Source organism: Meles meles, chromosome 2 (genome assembly GCF_922984935.1).
Source record: "Meles meles chromosome 2, mMelMel3.1 paternal haplotype, whole genome shotgun sequence".
Taxonomy (NCBI): Eukaryota; Metazoa; Chordata; class Mammalia; order Carnivora; family Mustelidae; genus Meles; species Meles meles.
Genome location: NC_060067.1, coordinates 193800911 through 193818748, shown reverse-complemented (window position 1 = coordinate 193818748; position 17838 = coordinate 193800911). Strand labels below are relative to the sequence as shown.

Here is a 17838-nt window from a genome sequence, read left to right as displayed (position 1 = left end):
GTGTATATCTTGAACTCTGGGATAGTGATACCTCCAGCTTTGTGCTGCTTTTTCAGAATTACTTTGGCTATTCAGGGTCTTTTGTGGTTTCATACTAATTTTAGGATTATGTGTTCTAGTTCTGTGAAAAGTGCTATTGGTATTTTGATTGGGATTGCATTGAATATGAAGATTGCTTTGAGAAGTAAGGACATTTTAATGATATTCTTTTAATAATGAGCATGGAATATCTTTCCATTTGTTTGTGTCATCTTCAGTTTCTTTTATCAGTGTCTTAATAGTTTTTAGAGAGTAAGTCTTTGACCTCCTTGGCTAAATTTGTTCCTGGGTATTTTATTCTTTCTGGTGCAATTGTAAATGAGATTTTAAAAAAATGTCTCTACTGCTTTGTTTTTAGTGTATAGGAACAGAACAGATTCCTGTATATGAATTTTGTATCCTGCAATTCACTGAATTCCTTCATTTATTTATTTTTTTGTGGAATCTTTGGGTTTCCTATATGTAGTATCATGTCTTCTGCAAATAGTGAGTTTCACATGTTCATTACAAGTTTGGATGCTTATTTTTTTATAATCCTTTTAAAAGAAGATTTTATTTGAGAGTGAGTGTGTACATGGGGGTGGGGGCAGAGGGAGATGGATAAACAGACTCCCTCCTAAGCGGGGAGCTCAGTGTGGGGCTTAATCCCATGACCCTGAGATATGACCTGAGCCGAAGGCAGACACTTAACTGGCTGGGCCACCCAGGCACCCCACAAGTTTGGGTGCTTTTTAATTTTTCTTGTCTGATTGCTGCTTCTGGTACTTTCACTACTGTGTTGAATAAAAGTGGGGAGAGTGGATATCTTTGTCTTATTTCTGATCTTAGAGGAAAAGCTTTTACATTTTAACCATTGAGTGTGATGTTAGCTTTGAGTTTTTCATATTTGGTGTTTATTATGTTGAGGTATGTTCCCTCTAAACCCACTTTGTTGAGAGTTTTTATCCTAAACAGATTTTTATTTTTTCACATGCTTTTTCTGTATTAAGATGATCATATTGTTGGGGGAAATTAATTTTAATGTTTTATTTAACCTAGTGTATCCAAATTATTATCACATCAACATGTAAACAATCTAAAATATCTCATCAGTAATTCTAAAAGTTTTTTGTACTATGCCTTGTAAATCTGGTGTATATTTTACACTTAAAGTACATCTCAGCTCTGGCCCCATTTCAGGTGTTCCATAGACTCATGTGACTAGTGGCTCTCATATTGGGCAGTGCAGTTCTAGAGCTTTAGAGAATAATTCTGTTTCTCTTTACTACTGGCTAGCACAATGCCTGGCACACAATAGGTACTAAGTAAAGATTTTTAAGTGAATGAATACAAATTCTAATAGAGAGCTAATAGTAAAGGTAATTTTGTTTGGAAGTAATTCTTGGGACTATGAATTTGGCCTATAGGTTTGAGTGGTTAGAATCTGTATTAAAAATACTTATATCTTTGCAGAATTATGGATCCAAGCCTGTTGAGAGAACGGGAGCTGTTCAAAAAACGAGCTCTTTCCACTCCTGTAGTAGAAAAACGTTCAGTGTCTTCTGAATCATCATCATCCTCATCAAAGAAGAAGAAAGCAAAGCTAGAACATGGAGGATCATCAGGCTCTAAACAGAATTCTGGTTAGTAAAATTGACTTTAGGACTGTCCAGTTTTTATTTTTTTAGGAAACCTTTTAGTCATAGCAAGTTCATTTTTCAGTTCAACAGTTGGATTTATTGGTAGACACTTTGTTAAGTATAAGGGAATGTGATGATAAGAGAATATATTGTTCTTAAGATGTTAATAGTCTTGTGTTATAGTTAGAATTTAGGTTATTCTCTTTTCAGAAAATAACTTTGTTGAAGTTTATTTTATATACCATATATTTCACTTGTTTTACGTGTACAGTTCAAAGATTTTAGTAAATTTGCTGAATTGTACGCCTATTAATATAATTGTATTGTAGAACATTTCCATCATCCCAGAAAGATGCTTTGTGCTCATTTACGATCACTTCTTATTCCCACCCCAGCCTCAGATAATGAGTAGTCTACTTTCTGTCTCTATATGTTTGCTTTTTCTGGACATTTCATATAAATGGAATTGTATAATGTGTAGTCTTTAGTATGTGGCTTCTTTTACTTGGCATTTATTGAGGTGATCTTTTTGTTGTTTATGCTGTTAACATGTTATATCACATTAGCTGATTTTTCAGATGTTAAACCAACCCTTGCTTTCTTGGAATAGATCATATTTGGTTGTGGTGTATGATTCTTTTTACTTGTTATGGGATTCAGTTAGCTGGTATTTTGTTCAGGATTCATCTATGTGTTAGTACTTTATTTTGCTTTATTGCTGAAGAGTAATCCATGGATGGGTATACTACAGTTGGTTTATCCATTCATCAGTTAATAGACATTTGGATTATTACTAGTTTTTGACTATTATGAATAGTACTGCTATGAACAGTAATGTACAGGCTTTTGTGTGGACTTACTTTCTTTTCTCTTGGATAGAGAACATAAGAGTGGAACTTCTTTGTCATGTGGTAAATTTATTTTTAACTTTTTAAGAAGCTATCAAAATGACCATACAGTTTTACATTCTCACCATCAGTACATGAGGGTTTTAGTTTTTTTTATTTTTTTTTTTAAAGATTTTATTTATTTATTTGACAGAGATCACAAGTAGGCAGAAAAGCAGGCAGAGAGGAGGAAGCAGGGAGCCTGATGCGGGGCTCGATCCCAGGACCCTGAGATCATGACCTGAGCCAAAGGCAGAGGCTTTAACCCACTGAGCCACCCAGGCACCCCGTTTTTGTTTTTTTTTTTCATTCTTATTAAGACTTGTTATTTCTTGTCATTTTGATTATAGCTATTCTAGTGGTTGGAAAGTGGTATCATTGTGTGCTTTAATATTCTATTTGAGAGAGTACACACCAGCTGTTGGGGGGGTATTGGGCAGAGCAGGGAGTCTGAGGTGGAGCTTGATTCCAGGATCCCAAGATCATGATCTGAGCTGAAGGCAGATGCTTAATCAGCTGAGTGACCCAGGTGCCTCAGAAATACAGTGGTTTTTGGTACATTGATCTTGTATTCTGCAACCTTGCTGAACTTATTCATTCTTTCCAGGTTATTTTTGTGTGTGTGTGTATGAATTCCATAGGATTTTTTTACATACAAGATTATGTCATATGTGAGTAAGGACAGACTTACTTTGTCCTTTCCAGTGTGAATGCCCTTTCTACTTTCCTTCCTTCCCTCCTTTTTGCCCTGGACTGGCTAATAGAATGTTGAATACAGGTGGTGAGAGTGAACATCTTTGCCTTGTTCCTGATCTTAGGGGAAAGGCAGTCAATCTTCCACCTTAACGCATGATCTTAGATACATGGATTTTGTAGATGCCCATTATCAGGGCAGACTAGTTTGTTGAGAGTTTTGTTTTTTGTTTGTTTGTTTTTTTAAAAGATTTAGTTATTAGAGAGCACAAGCAGGGGGAGAGGGAGAAGCAGACTCCCCGCTGACCTGGCGATCATGACCTGAGCTGAAGGCAGATGCCTAACCATCTGAGCCACCCAGGCATCCCCAGTTGTTGAGAGGTTTTAATCTTAAATGGGTATTGGAGGTTGTCAAATGCTTTTTCTTCATCTTTTGAGAAGATCATGTTCTTGTTCTTTATTAATAATACATTGATTTTTCAGATGTTAAACCAGTCTGGCAATCTTAGAATAAATCCCACTTGTCATGATGTATAATCCTTTTTATTTGTTGTGGAATTTCAGATTGTTGGTATTTTGTACAGGAGTTTTGTGTTTGCATTCATGAGGGTTGGGTTTGTAGATTTTTTGTGATCCCTGTCAGGGTGTTTCTGGCCTTATAAAATAATTGGTGAAGTGTTCTTTTTTCCACTGTTTTCTGGAAGAGTTTGTGAAGGTTTGATACATTTTTCTCTTTAAATATTTGGTAGAGTTCACTAGTGAAGCCATTTGGGCTGTAGAGCTAGTCACAGGGCTGTACCCAGCTTTCCTCTGTGGGAAGCTCTTGTAGAAATTCTTACAGATATATTCAGATTATTTGTTATCTGCTTAAGTTAATTTTGGTGCTTTGTATCTTTTTAGGAGTTTTTCCATTCCATTATCTACACTGTCTAAAGTTTTTCAAAGTATTTCCTTGGAATCCTTTGATTTCTGTAAGGTCAGTAGTGATAACCTTCCCTCTTTTATTTCTGATTTTAGGAATTTGTGTTTTATTTTGTTGATCTTTTCAAAAGATCAACTTTGGTTTCATTTATTTTTCTCTTGTGTTTTTCTATTTTTTATTTTTTCTACTTCACCATTATTTTCTTTCTTCTACTTATTTTGGGTTTAGTTTAGTCTTAAGACCATTACCTTTAAAACAACAAGGTCAGTCCATTGTAATTCGCAAGAAGTTATTTACCTACCTAAAAATGCAGCAATAGTAATCTTCGTGGATGTCATTTTGTTAGATGTTTTGCAAGCTGTTTTACTAGTTGATGTTAAAGTAGAAGTAATCTTTTTATCAGGTAGGGCTGTCAGTCTTATTAACACATACATACATTAAGTTGATTTTGTCTTCATTCCAATGAAATGTACATTGAATTAATTCATAGTACATTAGTAGTACACTGTTTAAACATTAGCACAGACCCAGTCTTAGACCTAGTCTCTTTGATCTGCTTAAGAATATCTTTGCTCCTGGCAGTAGCTCTTTCTGCCCAAGGGTCCTGTTCTCAAGCTTTAATAAAACTGCCTTTTGGCACATGCACACACATGCACAATCTTTGCTCCTCCTAAATAACAAAATTCAACCAAATAATTAAAGATCTAATTGGCTTTATGAAATGATTTATGAATCAGCAGCATCCTATTTAACAAATAGGCAGTCCATGGAATTTTGCAAAATGGAAGGTTTTTTCCCTTTTTTTTTTTTTTTTTTTTTAAATATTTTATTTATTTGACAGAGAGAAATCACAACTAGGCAGAGAGGCAGGCAGAGAGAGAGGAGGAAGCAGGCTCTGCGCGGAGCAGAGAGCCCGATGTGGGGCTCGATCCCAGGACCCTAGGATCATGACCCGAGCCGAAGGCAGAGGCTTTAACCCACTGAGCCACCCAGGCGCCCCTTCCCTTTGTTTTAAAAATTTTGTTTATTTATTTGACAGACAGTGAGAGAGGGAATATAAGCAGGGGGAGTGGGTGGAGGGAGAAGCAGGCTTCCCGCCAAGCATGGAACCTGATACAGGGCTCCATCCCAGGACCCTGAAATCATGACCTTAGTGGAAGCCAGCGGGTTAAGGACTGAACCACCTAGGTGCCCAGCAAAATGGAAGGTTTTTATAGAAGGAGGGCGGAGGCAGGAAAGTTATTAGCAAAAGAAAAGGACTGTTCTAGGCCAGGCCTTTTCTAGGGAGAAAAGCTAGGGGTTTTATGCAGATGACCTCATCTTTCTTTGGGGGATGGAGAAGGGTCCTTGTGGCATACTCATTGGCATTGATTGAAAAATTCCTGACTGACCTGATAAGACTACATTTCTGAGGGAGTTTGAAACTGCGGTTAAACTATGTATAAAACACCAGTTTTGGAATTTGGTCAAAGTGACACTGATTTGGGCCACCTTTTTTTTTTTTTTTAAACAGTACCAAATCTAACTGTGTCTTAAAAACAACAAACATTTGTTGTTTCTCTTTCATACCACACGTTTATCATGCATTGGCAAGGCTCTTGTCTCTTTAGTCACTCAAAGGACCCAGGCTGATAGAATAGCTGATATTTCAGATGTTTTTGGTCTCAGTGCCAGAGGGAGAAAGAACTCTGGAATATCTTACGTGGCAGTTAAAATTCTCTCTCCTGGTGGTAAGACCTTACTTTCTCTTACAACTCATTGTCTAGAGCTAGTCACAGGGCTGTACCCAGACACACGGGGTCCCAAGTGCTCTAAGAAGAGAGAGCAGGAATTACTGGGTGTAAACACTGAAGACTACCATCCTAGACTGGGTCACTACCAGTGGATTGTCTGATTGGGTGCTTACAGGGTTTCCTGGCTTAACTTCTTTAGACAACTCTTTCTGTACGGCAGTCAGTGATTTTTCTAACCATCAGTCTGTTGATATCACTGTCTTTAGGCTGATCATCATTGCTTTTCAGATGAAGCCCATCTTTTCCTGCTGTCTACATGCCCTACCTGATCTGGTCTCCATTACCTTTTATACCCATAGCTCACTATTTTTCATCTACTCTGTCCTAGTGATACTGTCCTGTAACTCCTTTAACATGCTTTACTCCCTTTTGCCTCTTGACTTTTGCCCATATTATGTCCTCTTCCTCGAATATTCTTTCTTAGCTCCTTCCCTCTTTCCTTTGGTTAACTCCTGTTCCTCTTTTAGGTTACAGCTTAAAAGTCATATTATTTCTACTTTCCTATTTGAATTCAGTGCTTAGCCTTTGATTCCCAAAGCACTCATTATTTCTGACAAAGCTATCGTGTGTCATAGTAATTGCATGATTACTTGTTTGCCATCGTAACCCAATCTGTCACACATAGAGGCACTCAATACATGTTTGTGGAATTTAAATACATTATAGCATAAGGTAGGAAAAGTTAATGGTGTCCATTATCAAGAAATTTAGCAATTAAAGATCTGTATGCTTCCCATTTATGGCAAGGACTCCAGAGTTTGTGGTTTATGAAAATGTGGTTTTAACGGTGCTCAGAATATCTCCTGGTTACCACAGTACTTTGTATACCAGTTTTTGCAAGTCCTTTGAAAGTTGGTTACGTTATTTGCTTTTATTTCTAATGATAGAAAAAACATTTTGTGGAAAAGTGATTCCAAACTGACAGGGTTCTCTAAGTTGAAAATGACAGATAAGTATTTTTCTTTTTAAGATTTATCAGAGAGAGAGAGAAAAAGAGAGAGGGAGAGCTGGGGGAAGAGCAGAGGGAAAGAATCTTTCAAGGAGACTCCCTGCCGAGCCCCACGTGGGACTCCATCCTAGACCCCTGAGATCACGACCTGGGCGGAAACCAAAGAGTCAGCCGCCCAACTGACTAAGCCACTCATGCGCCCCCAGATGTGTATTTTTCATTTCCTGTATCAAATATTTTCTCTTTCCTTAATTGTGCCTTAATTTTCAGTAGCTTCTTAATAAGCTAAGCTGATTTATCGTATTTAAAGGTGTTATTTCCATTTTTTGTTGTTACTTTGAGTAATGCTTTTAGAAATCTCTTTGTGTCTTGAGCTTTTTCCTTTTGAACGAATTTGTCAGGGTGAATTTCCAGGAATGGTATTTCTTGCTAAGTGCAGTTGTGGTGGTTAAGAGCGTGCTTAGGTTTGCTCATGGGTCGTGGCAAAGTAGTTTTTGGGCAATGAAATACAATATCTGTATAGCTCTTGTAATTCTAAGAAATAAAACTACAGGGTTTCTTAATAGGTGTTACATGGTCCTGTTTTTCACCACCTTTGGGGGGTGATAGCCTTTTCAGCATAGGGTATCTTAGCCCTTGAGAATATGGATATAGCAGCAAAATGAAAGAATAAACTCAGGAAGTACAACTTAGAGGGTATGCTAGTAAGTTTTAGTTTGAAAATAGCCTGGCCGTTCTTAAACCACATGTTTCTTATTAAACAGTAAGGTAGTTTTATGAAAATTTTATGCAAGTACACTTGTGATCTTTCTATTTTGAGACTTTTCCCCACACTAATCCCTAAATAAAACTTAAGTCTTTAAAAATTGTATAAGTTGTCCTCAGTAACCTAGAATATACTTCTTTTTAATAAGTAGGGATTTTATGTATAAGTGGAATTATTTACTTTGGACTTAGGTAAACATTTTAAATAGCATTTTTATTACCCAAACATATGGAGGGAAGTTTATTTTTTAGTCCACATGGTTTGTTTAGATCAGGGTTATTTGATCTTGCTGATGTTTTCTGGCTTACCTTTTGTTGCTTAATATTGAAATCTGGGAATCTTTTACCCAGTTTTTGAATTATCATTTTAAATAGATTGGTAACTTACATTTGTGAGGTTTTACTGTACATTTAATGAAAGGGATACACACACACACAAAGTGCATATTTGACTTGTTTTTCCCTTCTTTTAGAAATCTTTTAATCATTCAGAGTCAATTTTCATAATAACAGTTGGCCTCAGAAAATTTTCCTTTTTTCTCAGTAGTTGAAGGCTGTTTTCAGAGATTTTGTTCATTTTCGTAGAGTGCTAGACCACTTCAATTTCACGTTTTCTGATGTTGTCCATCATACTTCTAAGAGGGTTAGGTTCACTTTTCAAGTCTTTCACAGTTTTGTTTTTTACACAGCAGCAACAGTCAAGCACTTCATAAAGGAAAGCCAACACCACTAAAGATACTACTGTAAATATAAATAAAAGCAGAATGACAAAGCAGGCAGTGTTCCAGTTATCATGAAAAGGGTAAATTTTTTGAACTTGAAAACCAAGGTACTGATAAACAGACGTAGTGGTTTCATTCCAGAGGCTGGAGCTCAGGGAGGCCATTCTTAGGAATTCTACTTCTTGTATTGCTCTTTTGAATCTGCGAAAAGGTAAAAAATGAATATATGTAACCAAATTCTAAAGATTTGTCAATTCAAGTCTTAGTACTAATATTTGATAGTAAATTTTTGTAGGTAACATGAGTCATCTTATTTTCTGCCAGAATTAAATGCCCAAATGATATTTTTGAATTTTTTCTGTATTTTGTGGCCATATATTCCGTAAACTGTACTGTATATTTACATGTATCATTTACTGGACAAATATGTTTAAGATTTCTATATAGAGGTTAATTGCTAATAGAAGTGGAAAAAAAGAAGCTGAATTGGTTTAAAATTTGACTAAAGCAGTGGTCAGTGATCTGTTAACTACAAAAAATTGTAGCATTTTAACATGGTGGTCTTCAAACTGCCTCCTGAAGAGCTTTTCTCATTACCTGTGTGGCTCCTTCTCAGGTTGTTGGCTCAGTGTATCTCTCTCTCCTATTTCCAGTCTTTTAAACTTCAAGGACGGGTGACCTGAATCAGGAAATAGTGGCTGAGTGAAAAATATTAAAGAAAGAAAAGCTAAATAATGGCAATTTTCAGAATAAAGATAATAAAATTTTAGGTTCAAGTTGCCTAAGAGGAGACCTTAATCTTAGGATTTCTTTTTGTTGTGTATCTGATCGTGTTAACTGTTTCATATAGCCAGTTTATGGACATGAATATTTTAAACAGACAGTATCCCAGATGTATTGATTAATAAATTATTATTCCATTTCACAAAATTAACCAGTAAATTAAAGTTTTAGTATTCTTTTTTAAAAAATTTAATTTATTTATTTGTCAGAGAAATTAGAAGCATGGAGAGCTGCAGGGAGAACAGGCAGAGCAGGCAGAGGGAGAAGCAGACTCCCCGCCGAGCAAGGAGCCCGATGCGGGCCTTGATCCTAGGACCCTGGGATCTTGACCTGAGCCAAAGGCAGATTCTTAACCAACTGAGCCACCCAGGCATCCCAAAGTTTTAGTATCTTGCATTAAGTTTTGCTCTTGTTGACCTGATACTTGTTAGACCTTAAATGGCACCAAAGGATTGAAGATCTTATTACCTTGATCCTTCAGAAGTTTCCTTTAAAATTATTTTAAGAAATTATACAATGCTTTTATACTAAGAAAGTTTTGGAAATAAGAGGAAAAAATTCCACTTTGTTAATTCAGTGACTATTGTCAGTTTGCTTTATTTTATTAAAGAAATGACTTAGTTTGCATGATTTTCCTTACTACATAGTTGTAAGTAGATTTTCATTCATTCTTGTAAACAGATGTTTATTGATTACCTACTGTGTACCAAATAGTTTTCTAAGTGCTAGAGATACTTGTGTGTGTGAGTACGTTTCTTTCTTTCTTTTTTAAAAAATATTGTATTTATTGGGGCCCCTGGGTGGCTCAGTGGGTTAAAGCCTCTGCCTTCGGCTCAGGTCATGATCGCAGGGTCCTGGGATCGAGCCCCGCATCAGGCTCTCTGCTCCGTGGGGAGCCTGCTTCCTCCTCTCTCTCTGCCTGCCTCTCTGCCTAGTTGTGATTTCTCTCTGTCAAATAAATAAAATATTTAAAAAATATAGTTTATTTATTTAATTGACAGAAAGGGACAGCGAGAGAGGGAACAACACAGCAGGGGGAGTGGGAGAGGGAAAAGCAGGTTTCCCTCAGAGCAGGAAGCCCCATGCAGGCTCTATCCCAGGACCCTAGGACCATGACCTGAGCCAAAGGCAGACTTCTAACTGATTGAGCCACCCAGGTGCCCCGTAAATAAATAAATCTTTAAAAAAAGAAAAGTATGATGAACCCCTGTGTGCTCATAATATAGCTTCAATTATCACTTCATCAATACCCATTTGCTTCCACGTGTAGACAATTTTGAAGGAAACTGTAGACATCGTCACTTCATCTACACATATTCAGTGTATATCCCTTGAAAGGTGAGGATTCTGTTTTTAAACATAACCACATTATCATTTTCACACCAAAAAAAGATGAAAAGGTGACTTAAAAAAACCCAACTCCATGACTTTAAAAACCCAAAGCCATCATTAATTTTTCTTTATAAATGTAATTTTAAAACTTTGACATTAATAAGTTAATATTTTCTAAGGTTTTTGTTTGTTTTTATCTATTTTTAAGTAAACTCTGTGCCCAACATGGGGCTTGAGCTCACAATCCCGAGATCAGGGGTCACATGCTCTACTGACTGAGCCACCCAGGCACCCCAAAGGTTATTGTTTTTATCTTAAATCACATTTGCTTGGCAATAACTTCACCTCTCTGGGTGGACTTGGTTTCTTTTGTGTATTTTGAACGTTAAATCGATGATCTGAGGCCAGAAGTAAAGGCTTAAATTTATTTGTTCTTTTTGGATTTAAGAATCCTTCAGCTTCATGGTTTGTGGTCATCCTTCATCTTGAAACAAGGGACAACAGACTAATGGACAATAATTGAATCAGTTGCTTTTATTAGTTTGGGGACGTACAAAAATACATTGTGTGGAATGCTGGTGTATGAGGAACTTCCCAGTATATTACAGTATTTTCAAACTGTCTGGGGACCCTGCCTTTTAGAGTTACCCTCTTTTATCCCTTAAGTTTTTCTTTTACTCAGTGCATTCTTACAGAAAATGGGGCTACTATGTTGCACACCTCCAGGGAACACCATTCATACTGTACTGTAGGGTGCCATTCACATAGAATACGCTGTAGATGGTGCACCGTGGAGTCTAATGTGGATATCCTGATAGGCCACTTCTGCCAACTTCAGCAGTGTTGCTGCTTCTGATTCTAATCACCACGGCCATAAGTAGTCAAGTAACCCATAGAAACTGACTCAAATGGAGAGAATGTTAGTTCTTTTTTGGACCTAGTCTTTATAATAGCATAGTGATGGGTGTGTACGCACACACAAATGCCTAAAAAATATTTAGCTTTGGAACTCCTTTAAAATTTTTAGTATGACTACAATGTGACATTCCTGGGAGGGGTAGCACACATTGTTATTTTTTACTTAAGTGTGAATAAGTTTCAGGTCCTTTTGAAAAAACAGCATATAGAGGAGGAGAGGAAGAATAGGATCTTGAGGAAATAGAGAACAGTGCCATTTATTGTATGGGTAAAGAGCAGGGGAAAAATCACTGGAGGGTCTATCTGATAATTTTACCTGGGCTAACCTAGGACCTCTTCAGTATTGATGCAAATATTCCTTAGACTTTGTCTGTTCAGGCCTTTCAGGTTGATTCCTTCGTTGTTTCGTTTTATTAAGTAATCTCTACACCCAATGTGAGGCTTGAAGTCATAAGCCTGAGATTAAGAGTCACATGCCACGTGCCTGACTGAGCCAGCCAGGTGCCCCAGGTTGATTACTTTTTAAAATCTGGGAATTTCTTTCCACATTATGTCCCTAAAATTAGTTTAATGTAGGGGCACCTGGGTGGCTCAGTGGGTTGAGCGTCCGACTCTTGGGTTCACCTGAGGCTCAGGTCATGATATCCATTTGTGAGAATGAGCCCTGGGTGGGGCTCTGCGCTCAGTGGGGAGTCTGCTTGGGATTCATTCTCTCTCTCTCTCTCTCTCTGTCTCCCAAGTAAATAAATCTTAAAAAAATTACTTTAATATACCTTTTTTTTCTTAAAGATTTTATTTATTTATTTGACAGAGATCACAAGCGGGCAGAGAGGCAGGCAGAGAGAGAAGGAAGCACGCTCACTTCCTGTTGAGCCGAGAGCCCGACGCGGGGCTCGATCCCAGAACCCTGGGATCATGACCTGAGCCGAAGGCAGAGGCTTTAACCCACTGAGCCACCCAGGCACCCCAGTTTAATGTACCTTATTAATTAATGTTAACTTAAAATGTCATTTCATTATTGATTTCAGAAATTTTATAGTCATTCTCCTTTTTTACATTTTAATAATTTTAAATAGAAGTGAAAAGCTTCACTAATAATCCTGTCTCCCTAACGTAAACTTTTGTTTCTTCTAGAAGTTGGCTGTCTAAGTCTGTAACTCATACCTGGTTGAAATTATACTGCAGTTATTACTTTGTATTTTAACTCTTTATGAGTAGGGATTTCTTTTTTGTATTGACTTTAAAACTGAGGAGAAGTTCTAAAGACTAATAAAAGTTTCTATTTCAAAATGAAATTTTAGGGGCGCCTGGGTGGCTTAGTGGGTTAAGCCTCTGCCTTCAGCTTAGGTCATGGTCTCAGGGTCCTGCGATCGAGCCCCGCATCAGGCTCTCTGCTCAGCGGGGAGCCTGCTTCTCCCTCTCTCTCTGCCTGCTTCTCTGCCTACTTGTGACCTCTGTCTGTCAAATAAATAAAATCTTTTTTAAAAAAACGAAATTTTAGAATTACTGGAAAGTTGGTTTAAGGGACTTTATATTCTATTTATTTTTGAGGTACAAGTGAACTGTTTAAAATTTTTTCAAGCCCTCTCATGCGCCTCCCCCCACCAAAGTGGAGGGAGGAAAAAGAAGGGAGAAGGTGGGGCAGGCAGACAGACACAAACCAAATTCTGGTATTTGAAGTTAACTTGATGATGATCTGTTCTTCCGGTTAAAATTAGTGTATCCATACAGTTGATAATTGTGTGTTAATGAGGTAACTGTGGTGATACTGAAAGATTTCTAGGATCTGTTAAGTCAAAAGACCAAGATGCAGAACAGTATGTATAGAAGAGGGGGAAATAATATGCATTTTTATTTGCTTGATTCTGCACAAAAGTTTTGGAAGGAGTTATGTAAGAAATTAATAACAACGATTGCCTGGGTGGTTGGTTGGAGAGTAGAGCTGGGAAACAGGGATCTGTGTGAGATTTCACAAGGTACATCTTGTAATATTTCAGTTTTTGAACCATTTGAATATAGTACTTACCTAAAACCCTAACTAATATACTTTAAAAATATTTCTTGCCTTTGGTTTTATGTATCTATTGCATTACATTGTGTTATATATATATATGTATATATATATATGTGTGTGTGTGTGTGTGTTTGTGTGTGTTTTCTATCTATTTGATACACTTACTGAGTTTTTTGGATTACTTCTAAAAAAAAGTAGAATCAGTAAACACTCATTTTGATTAGAAGTGTCTAAGCAGTTTAAGGAAGAGTATACATGTGTTGTAAATGATGACAGTTTATGTTGTAAATGATGACAGTTTGCCTCTTATGTGAGTGTATTGATAACTGATGAGCAATTCAAAACATTCAATCTTTAGTTAGCTTCTGGGCATATCTGAAAAAAGTAAACCGTGAAATACAGAGTCATTTTGTACCTTAAATTTAATGTGGTTCATTCTTTTTAAGTACAGTAGAGCTCTAGCAATTTTTTGTGCTAAATTTAGAGTAAAATCTAAAACTTACTTTAATGGAATAGACATAATTAGACATGCAGAAAGATGGTATTATTAGGATTTTTCTCATATTCTAACACTGTTTTTGGAATTAAAATACACATTTATATCAAGTACCTGCTATAAACATGCTTTATGAAAAATAAGACGAAATGGTAAAAAAAAAATCATTTGTGTACTTTTTTTAGATCCCCACCCCTTTAAAATTTCATTACAGAAATGGGGAGAGTTAAAGTAAATACCGTATTTTTGTTTTTTTTTATATATTCTCTTCACCTATTTTTCCTCCTATTTTCAGAAGATCCTAGTGAAATATTTATAGGGATAGGACTTCAAACTGTTCTGGAACCTTGAATTGTCAGATCAGAACAAGATTATGCTTTTGCTCTAATTATGGTAAAAGCCCTTGTGTTGAATTCTCTAGTGTCTTTAAACATATAACTTTGAAATATGATCAATTTATCATATTGGCCTTTAAATATAGAGCAGCTCACCCAGCCCTGGAGCTCTCTGAGATAGGCCATGCGTCTAGTCAGTTTGGTGAAAGAGCAATAACCCTACATCTCTGCTAACTATAAATACATCACCAGCAAATGTGGGCTGGTTATAGTGCTAATAATTGGTGGTGGTGGTGGTAGAGCTGTTTCTGTTTACAGTTTACCTGAAATTTCAGTTACAAGTTAACTCTTTTATTTGGCAAGATGTGTTTATTTATCTGAGACTTCTTTTGGCTCCCATATACTTTGTACAGCAAGCAGGAATATTTTCTAGGTAATTAACCCTATTGTTCTGAACCTGGAGAAATTTAATTTCTTCTTACAGCAATCTTTAGGTTTTTAAGGAATGGTTTACTCATGCTGACTGAATGCTGAATAAGAAATAGAAGGAATAAAAATTATGAAAATAGTCTTTTAATATTTAAATAGATTTATCAGCAAAGAAAAGGCAGAAGTTGGATCTTTAGGTTGGTATGTGTGGGTAATATCCTGGAACTCTGGCATCTGCTAAATAATATTTTTCATGCTCGACTATTGTAAAATTAGAAATTTGGTCAGTAGTTGATACCAATTTTTAGTAGACATGAATAGTTACTCTGGGTCATCAAAGTAATCTTATTACCTACCCTTGAAAGGTACCATACCTTCCTCCCTTAACCAGTTCTTCTTAAAACATATTTTTATTTTTATATGTAGTTTATCAGAAAGAATTGGTCTCTGTTTCTTTTGAGGAATCAGTTGAAGAATAATTTCAACATTATATTGAAATATGGTTATGAATATTTTTGTGGCATATAAAAAGTGAAAGGCTATTTAAAAAGGTTATTATTTAATAATAGAATGACTTGTGTATTACAGTAATATAGATTTTAAAATTTAACCATAAAGAACTATTTTAGTTAAAATGTTAGGAAAGTCTGAAGCTCTACAAATGATCTCTTTGGCTGTAGTATAATGCAGCCTATTTAATGATACCTTTACGGTCTTATTAATTTTATGTAAAAATCACAATCCTTAAAATTTCTTGGCATTCACTGCATCTACTCTCAAAGTCAAATGAACAGTTTTAAACTATTTTCTCATATTTGTTAAAATATAACAAACTTTCCCGTAAGTAACCGCTTTTTACCAACCAATACAATTTCCACATACAATCAGAAAGCTTTAGTCCAGGATTCGCTTTGAGTCTAGATTTTTCTTTAAGAAAAATCCTTTGTTAAGGCAGACCAAACTGCTGAAAGGAAATAACTCAGAAAAAATAAATTCGCAAGTAACCACTTAACATTAAATGTTTATGGTTTACTCTAAGGTCTGGATATAGATCAGGTTCATAGAAAATCTCATGAATTTTCCATAAGGCACAGATGGTAAGGGTGCTTATCAAATAGCACAAGGCAGTCTTCACATTTTCATAATAAAATCCTACCAAGCAGTGAAATGAATACATTGCTTTTTTTGGCCTTTCGTAGGAACAAAGCTTTCTGCTTAGTTTTTATAGTAAAATATTTTTATATTTCATCACAAGAACATGTATTACTAAATGAAAGAGATCGTATAAACCTACCTCTTGTCTGAAGGCTGCTGTTGAAGCGATGGTATCGTCTGTTTGTAATGCAGTCCAGTGCACATCCAAGATGGAGCTGTGCTTCTATTGGTTGAACCACAATGCAGCTGACAGTTTCCTCCTCGTTCATTTGCATTAAGTCCTGCCACCCTTAAGTGTAAATCATTCATAAACTTGAATAGAGCTGTCTGGGATATCAACTGACACCTCTTTTTCTTGCCTATTTTTTTGTCCTTAAGCTAAATTTCTGCAGAGGAATTTGAGTTAGTAACAAACTGATGATTTCTTAGTATTTAACCATAAAATTTCAGATCCTTCAGTGAGTATTTCTCTGCTGGAGCTAAAAGGAAATGTTGAGAGAGGTAGTAACCTAGGAAACAAACAGTCCAGGTTTACCAGCTTGATATTTCCTCTAGGAAGTGGGCATGAAATCTCATGATATTTTCTTTTCATACTTGTGATACATATAAATTTTGTCATCTGGAAGTGATTATTTCCATGTGGTGGTTTGAATTAGGAGAAATTCTAAGGGAAAAGAAAGATTTCAGCTCTACTCATTGGGAGAGGGTTAGTTTTGGTAGGTATACCACCGATATTAAAAAAGCAGTCTGTGAAATTTAAATGGTCAAAAAGGAGTAGAAGGCACAGCATAGGGAATATAGTTAATGATATAATAGTGTTTTATGGTGGCAGCTATACTTGTGGTGAGCATAGCATAATCTATAGAGAAGCAGTGACTTATGCTGTACACCTGAAACTAATGTAGCTTTTTTTGTCAGCTGTTTTCAGCAACAACAAAAAATTTTTTTAAAAGATTACTTATTTTATTTATTTGACAGATGGAGATCACGAGTAGGCAGAGAGAGGAGGAAGCAGGCTCCCTGCTGAGCAGAGAGCCTGATGCAGGGTGGATCGCAGGACCCTGAGATCATGACCTGAGCCAAAGGCAGAGGCTTTAACACGCTGAGCCACCAAGGCGCCCCTGAATTTTAATTTCTTTCAAAATTTATTTATTTACTTTAGAGAGACTGAAAGCATGAGTGAGAAGGACAGAAGGAGAAGGAGAGATGATGTCAGGTAGACTCCACATGGAGCCTGAGGCAGGGCTTGATCCCTGATCCTGAGACCCTGACCTGGGCCAAAACCAAGGATCAGCACTCAATTGACTGTTCCACTCAGGCACCCCTCAAAATTTTTTTTTAAAAATGGTGAAAGAATCTTCAAATGGGAATGTTTGAAGATTGAATATTTTTATTTAAGGTGTATTATTTAAAGTTGTGTGTGGTCCAGGCATAACAGAATCAGGGTTTTAAATAATGGACTAGGGGCGCCTGGGAGGCTCAGTCATTAGGTGCCTGCCTCTGGCTCAGGTCATGGTCCCGGGGTCCTGGGATCGAGCCCAGCATCAGGCTCCCTCCCTGCCTGGAAGGGAGCCTGCTTCTCTCTCTCTCCCACTCCCTCTCCTTGTGTTCCCTCTCTCGCTGTAATAAATAAAATCTTTAAAAATAAATAAATACATAAATAAATAATGGAGTGGCTATTATAGCAACAGCAGACTGAGTAAATGCTTGCTGTGCAGACTTTATTTTATAGTTTACATTTTTAAAAAAAGATTTTATTTATTTGACAGAGATCACAAGTAGGCAGAGAGGCAGGCAGAGAGAGCGAGGGGAGAAGCAGTCTCCCTGCTGAGCAGAGAACCCTATGTGGGACTCCCTTCCCTGACCCTGGGATCATGACCTGAGCTGAAGGCAGAGGCTTTAACCCACAGAGTCACCCAGGTGACCCACATTATTTTTTTTAAAGATTTTATTTAGGGACACCTGGGTGGCTCAGTGGGTTGAACCT

General features: G+C 36.7%; 2 protein-coding genes across 3 annotated transcripts in view; one reads left to right on the top strand and one right to left on the bottom strand.

Annotated features, from left to right (window-relative positions):
* Positions 1–17838, top strand: part of GTF2E2 (general transcription factor IIE subunit 2) — a 73150-nt gene that overhangs the window by 8383 nt on the left and 46929 nt on the right. Inside the window, exon 2 of the mRNA XM_045998089.1 lies at positions 1492–1661. Coding sequence (XP_045854045.1) covers positions 1496–1661 — 166 coding nt within the window. The 5' untranslated portion in view covers positions 1492–1495. The remainder of the gene's footprint in view (positions 1–1491; positions 1662–17838) is intronic.
* SMIM18 (small integral membrane protein 18) lies at positions 8113–16039 on the bottom strand. Of its 2 annotated transcripts, none has more exons than XM_045998092.1 (3): positions 15991–16039; positions 8987–9068; positions 8113–8590 (listed from the first exon to the last, which is right to left on the bottom strand). In XM_045998092.1, the coding sequence occupies exon 3, from the start codon at positions 8551–8553 to the stop codon at positions 8257–8259; it is 297 nt and encodes a 98-aa protein (XP_045854048.1). In that variant the 5' UTR covers positions 8554–8590; positions 8987–9068; positions 15991–16039; the 3' UTR covers positions 8113–8256. The 2 variants fall into 2 exon arrangements, with proteins under 2 accessions (XP_045854048.1, XP_045854047.1); XM_045998091.1 differs by having other exon boundaries at positions 8987–9087; positions 15991–16021.

What these genes read in the sequence shown, in the direction of transcription:
- SMIM18 (XM_045998092.1), bottom strand. Translation starts at nt 8,553, where the DNA reads ATGGCCTCCCTGAGCTCCAGCCTCTGGAATGAAACCACTACGTCTGTT.